The sequence below is a fragment of the Pagrus pagrus genome (genome assembly GCF_965226575.1).
Source record: "Pagrus pagrus genome assembly, chromosome: 16".
Taxonomy (NCBI): domain Eukaryota; kingdom Metazoa; phylum Chordata; class Actinopteri; order Spariformes; family Sparidae; genus Pagrus; species Pagrus pagrus.
Genome location: NC_140200.1, coordinates 8248410 through 8253686, shown reverse-complemented (window position 1 = coordinate 8253686; position 5277 = coordinate 8248410). Strand labels below are relative to the sequence as shown.

Here is a 5277-nt window from a genome sequence, read left to right as displayed (position 1 = left end):
CTATTTAAAGCGCAGCGCCGGAGACAGGGAGAAGGCGGAGCGCACACTGCAAGAAGTGAGCAGCTCCTGAGGCGCCCGGCTCGTGTTGAAAACCAAATCTGTGTCCATCAGAAAAAAAAACCTTTATTCTGTGAAGCTGAATGAGGAGACTTGATAACTATATTTCACAACTGCTAAAAATAGCAGATTTCTAAGGGAAGTTCTGCATTGATTTACTTGAAACACTTGACATGAACATGTTCTTAAGCTTGTTTTTTTGCCACGTGATCAAAACATCACATTTGTTTTGAACTTTTTGCAGTGTGCTAGCCATGTTCACCTCAATGGTGGAGAGAGAGAGAGAGAGAGAGAGAGAGAGAGAGAGAGCAGGTGCAAGGTCTTTCCCCAACTCTCACCGTGTGTTATCATTTATATATTCAACTATTGAGCATGTGTGTGATACACAGGTGTGTGGAGAAGGCTGATGTGCACACCTGATACTGGATCAGCAGCATGTTTCTGCTCTGAACCCACAGATGTCAGCCTGGCATGCAGTGAGGAGAGCTCTTTGCGCCACCTGTTGGTCACATGGAGAAATACATGCACCTCTCTGCTTGATGCTTTTGCTTGATCACACAGTATTTACATACAGAATAAATGCTGGTTAAATTCCCCTGCAGTCTACATATCATAAAACACAACACTGCAAGAAATGATGCACTCTGGTGCTCCAGGTTTAATGATTGCACCGGCTGTCTGAAAGTCCAACCTTGCACAGTTTGTTATGTGGGTCACACGCCAGGTAAAGATAATCATGACACATTTTCATGCTCTGCCACACATTAAACACAGCGTTAAAAATTGACCCAGTGTGGTGCCGGGAGGCCGATACACACAAACCTGAGTTAACTCGGCTCAGTGCCAGTGAGGCATATTGATCTCCTGTTGGTGTCATTTTCATAGGCTGGTACAGTCGGTTATCGGATCTGAACAACCTTTCTTTTGGGTATTTCCATATTGACCCCACACTGGGCTGGTTTTAAGTTATTATTAATGTGAAACTGGAGCTCTGTCTGCGTCACACATTGGCAAAGCTACTGGGGAAAACACACATTTTTTTTAAAATGTTAAAGAACAACAAAACTCTGCAGAGAAAGATGCAGGAAATTATTCAACTACTCTTTATGTTAACCTTTTAAGGACTTCTTATTACCAACCTCTAGCTTTTGCACTCAAAACAATACAGTATTTTGCCTAAAATGCTGAGTTTGAATATATTAATTACACATACACACATTTTCCATCTAATTTTATTACACAAGTTCAGTGTAAAGTGTCGCATTTAATCCATTTTTTCTATCATGTTGAATCAGTGTGAGTAAATTAAATAACTTGGTCTGATTAGATTAAAGATGTAAGAATTTGCCTCATGTCACATTCATACTCAAAACAAAAAAGGAGGCGGCGTATCATCAGAGTAACCGCTAACTGCTGCTACATGATTGTAAATAGTGGCCATAAATGCAACGCTTTGCATTGACTTCATGGAGCGCAATAATTAAAATACTTGCAGGTGCAATATGTAAGAGTTGGCCACCTGTCTGAAGTCACTCCATAAAAAACAGGGGGCAGCATATCCCTAGAATAACCACTAAATGCTGCTAACTGTAGCTGTCTTTTGCTAGTTATTTCAGTTAGCTGTGCAGCTAGCGGTCCAAGGAGCTCGGAGAGACAGGACAAGCAGCAGCTAGCCGGTTAGCATGCTAACTTCAGTAGATATCTCTGCAACACTATAACCTCCTGTCTTTGGCATGATGCCAAAACTGTTATTTATTCACATTCTGTTTACAATTTAAGTTTTTTAAAAATGTTTTAAAGCAAAATTCTTACGTACTGCATCTTTAAAATCACTGGTTTTAGGCCTTTTATCTTGTCATTGTGTTGCTCTTGATAACTGGTGGCCAGCTGAAGTATGTTGCTTGTTTATAGCACCACCTGCTCCAACATCAGATCTGGTACAGACCCACCCCAGATAAGAGCACCAGTGTTTCATAACACCGGATCATCTGAGGTCCACTCGAGCGCAGGTGGCTCTTCTCTCCACCTCGGCAGTCATGGCTCTCCTGTCCGTCCTCACGCCTGTCCTGGCGGTGGTCCTGTGCTTGGTGATCGGCTTCATGCTGGTCAAAACAAGAGATACCGAAACTAAAGGGACGTCCAAAGCGGACTCCAGACCGTGGGCGGATCAGGACTTACAGGACGATACAGTCATCACGTCAAGAGAGGAAGGTCAGGCCTGGCTCAACTTCATTCTTCATAGATTAAAAGTTTAAGATTAAGTTTTCACTTAGTTAAAACACAGAGGTGAAGTTAGTTTTAGGTTGGATATTGGACTTACATTCACTCCGGAGACACCCAGCGGCGCCTCTTGCTCAGCTTCACCCAGTGTTGGCAGCAGGAGGACGGTTGGCTGCCTCCCAGAACCTCGCGGTGCGCTGGAGGCTGACCTAATGGCTTGTTTTTTTAATAACTTCAATATTATGTGACCCAGTGACTCAGAACCAATGCCGAATTTTATTACTAAAGGGGACAAATAAGACACACCTGTTTTCATTACATTTTACTGCGTCTTCTATTTTATATCAATATTTTTATAAAAATTCAGCAGTTATTTTTTAATAGCATCCACGTGATGTGACCCAGTGACTCCAAACCAATGCCGAATTGTAGCACTAAATGGGACAAATAAGACACACCTCTTTTTAATGGATTTTACTGCTTCTTCTATTTTATATGAATATTTACAATCAAAATTCAGCACTTCCTGTCAATAGCTTCCATGTCATGTGACCCAGTGACTCCAAACCAATGCCGAATTGTAGCACTAACTGGACAGATAAGACACACCTGTTTTCATTCAATTTTACTGCGTCTTCTATTTTATATGAATATTTATAATCAAAATTCAGCATTTCTTTTCAATGGCTTGAAAAGAATCTGAGTATTTCTTCCTTCTCCGTTTCTGGGAATTGTTTTGAACACCTCAGCTAGGTAAATCAATGATGGTAAATGGCCTGTAGCCTATATGGACATATATGGAGTAGAGTGGCTATAGAGCTTTTCATTGTACCTTCTCTTTCCTCCATTAAAAAAGTCATGCAAGTTATGAATTAAAAGTTTTGAAAATGTCAGTAGATGATAAACTAAATCTTACACTTTTATACTGGGTTTCCTAAAGCAAGATTTTCTCTTATGGTTTATAACAGACAGCGTTCCTGCATTATGAGCCATAATCATGGTGCAAAGTAACTAAGTACAATACTTCCCTTGAGTGCACCTTTTTTTTTTATTGGTGTTGGTTAAACAATCCAAGAGCTCTGATTTTTCAAACGTTTTGAATGTTCATATCAGAAGCTGCTCACTGGTCCTGCTCTTTGTCTTTCGTCCTTTTAGAGGATGGTGATTGGGTGGACGGCGGTGAGGAGGAAGACCTTGCACACGTTCCCTACTCACCACCACGTTACCCTGAGGAGAAGATGCAGGAGCGATCCAGGGATTTTTACACTCTGTTGAACCAGCGGCGGTCCGTCCGATTCATCAGCCCGGAGCCGGTACCGCGAGAAGTCATCGATAATGTCATCCGCACTGCAGGCATGTGAAAAATTAAATACAAAAATCTGCTATAAACTATAAAAGAAACATTTTGTCCAGAGGTAGATACAGATATGTCTTTTCTCTTTTCCACCTCTACCTTCCTCTGGACAGGTACAGCCCCGAGTGGAGCACACACGGAGCCCTGGACCTTCGTTGTGGTTTCGGACCCAGAGACGAAGCACCAGATCAGACAGATAGTTGAGGAAGAGGAGGAGGTCAACTACCGTCAGAGGATGGGGGACAAGTGGGTCAGTGATTTGTCCAAGTTAAGGTGAGCACCCATCCTTTCTCGACGCTCACACACACATATCACATTCATATCAATATATCAACAAGTCTCTGCGCTGACAGGATTAAATCCCCAACCCTGTGTTGTCCTCGACTTTAGCTGAACATACACAATAATTGTGAGTCATTATGGACCAATGTAAAGTCTCATTTTTAATTTCACATGTTTCTCCCTTTTCTCTCGACTTCTTTCCTCTTCCAGGACGAACTGGATTAAGGAATACTTGGATGTTGCTCCGTACTTGGTCCTCATCTTCAAACAGACTTATGGGACTCTACCAAACGGCAAGAAGAAGACACATTACTACAATGAAATCAGTGTCTCCATATCCTGTGGTATCCTCCTGGCTGCATTACAGGTAAACGCACCTCGAAATACAGATAATTCAGTCTCTGTTCTCTTGGTCAGAGCATATAAAACATTTTGTGATTGTCCGATTAAAGTATTATTCCTGTTATTTCTGCCCGTTTGCTAATCAGAACGTGGGCCTTGTCACGGTCACATCGACGCCCCTGAACTGCGGCCCCCAGATCAGGCTCCTCCTCAAACGTCCAGCCAACGAGAAGCTGTTGATGTTACTTCCTGTAGGCTATCCCGCCTCTGACGCCACAGTGCCGGACTTGAAACGCAAGCCTCTGGATGACATCATGGTGCACATATGACAGAGTCAACCTGCAGCTCATTAAAATGCAAAAAGATTCAAGTGCAGCAAAACACAACGTGACTTAGAAATGTTTTAATTGTGCTTGGAGTCTTGCTAATATAACAGTGTTCTGGTATATCTAGTGAACATTTAATGAATAGCCAATCATGCTAGTATATTTTGGGGCAAACGGCATTTTATAAAGGTAATTTTTGATTTTATCATAATAACATTTTACAGTCTATTTTGCGGTTAATCTTTATTATCTTAACGGACCATTGAGGTTTACAGAGACAGGTGTATAAACCCTGTACTGAAATCTCACTAGGACAAATGTTAAATCAATAAAAAGAAGCACTCTATTTGCAGACATACGAAGGTCAACCACACCAACAACGTCTCTACTTCTGCCAAGAAGAAAATACAACATGTTCTCAGTTTTTTCCTTTGGGATTGCTTGTCTAATCTTTATGTCGAGATTAAAATACAGATAATTGTACTACTTTTTCCCAGAAATGTAAATAATCGAACATTTATTGAAATAAATAATCAATTTTCAAAATTCATCAGGCATTTTTTTGTCTAACATCATACCTGTTTACAAGGTACAAAGTGTTAAACTGGGGGGAACACAGTTTGTGAGGTGCCTAGAGGAGGGGCCAAGAAATAAGATTTAATTTAAAAAAAAATCACTAAAGCATGGGATGATGGG

The 5277-nt window shown here is 41.2% G+C and overlaps 1 protein-coding gene across 3 annotated transcripts in view; it reads left to right on the top strand.

Annotated features, from left to right (window-relative positions):
* The window catches only part of iyd (iodotyrosine deiodinase), a 37752-nt gene extending 32621 nt beyond the window's left edge, over positions 1-5131 (top strand). For 2 of the 3 annotated variants that reach the window (XM_084378145.1, XM_084378144.1), the window contains exons 3-7: positions 1969-2268; positions 3433-3630; positions 3745-3904; positions 4124-4280; positions 4402-5131. In XM_084378145.1, coding sequence (XP_084234271.1) covers positions 2094-2268; positions 3433-3630; positions 3745-3904; positions 4124-4280; positions 4402-4584 — 873 coding nt within the window. In that variant the 5' untranslated portion in view covers positions 1969-2093 and the 3' untranslated portion in view covers positions 4585-5131. Of the gene's footprint in view, positions 1-1623; positions 1734-1968; positions 2269-3432; positions 3631-3744; positions 3905-4123; positions 4281-4401 lie in introns of those variants that run through there. The other variant, XM_084378146.1, reaches the window with a different exon arrangement.
* The last annotated feature ends 146 nt before the right edge of the window (positions 5132-5277 follow it).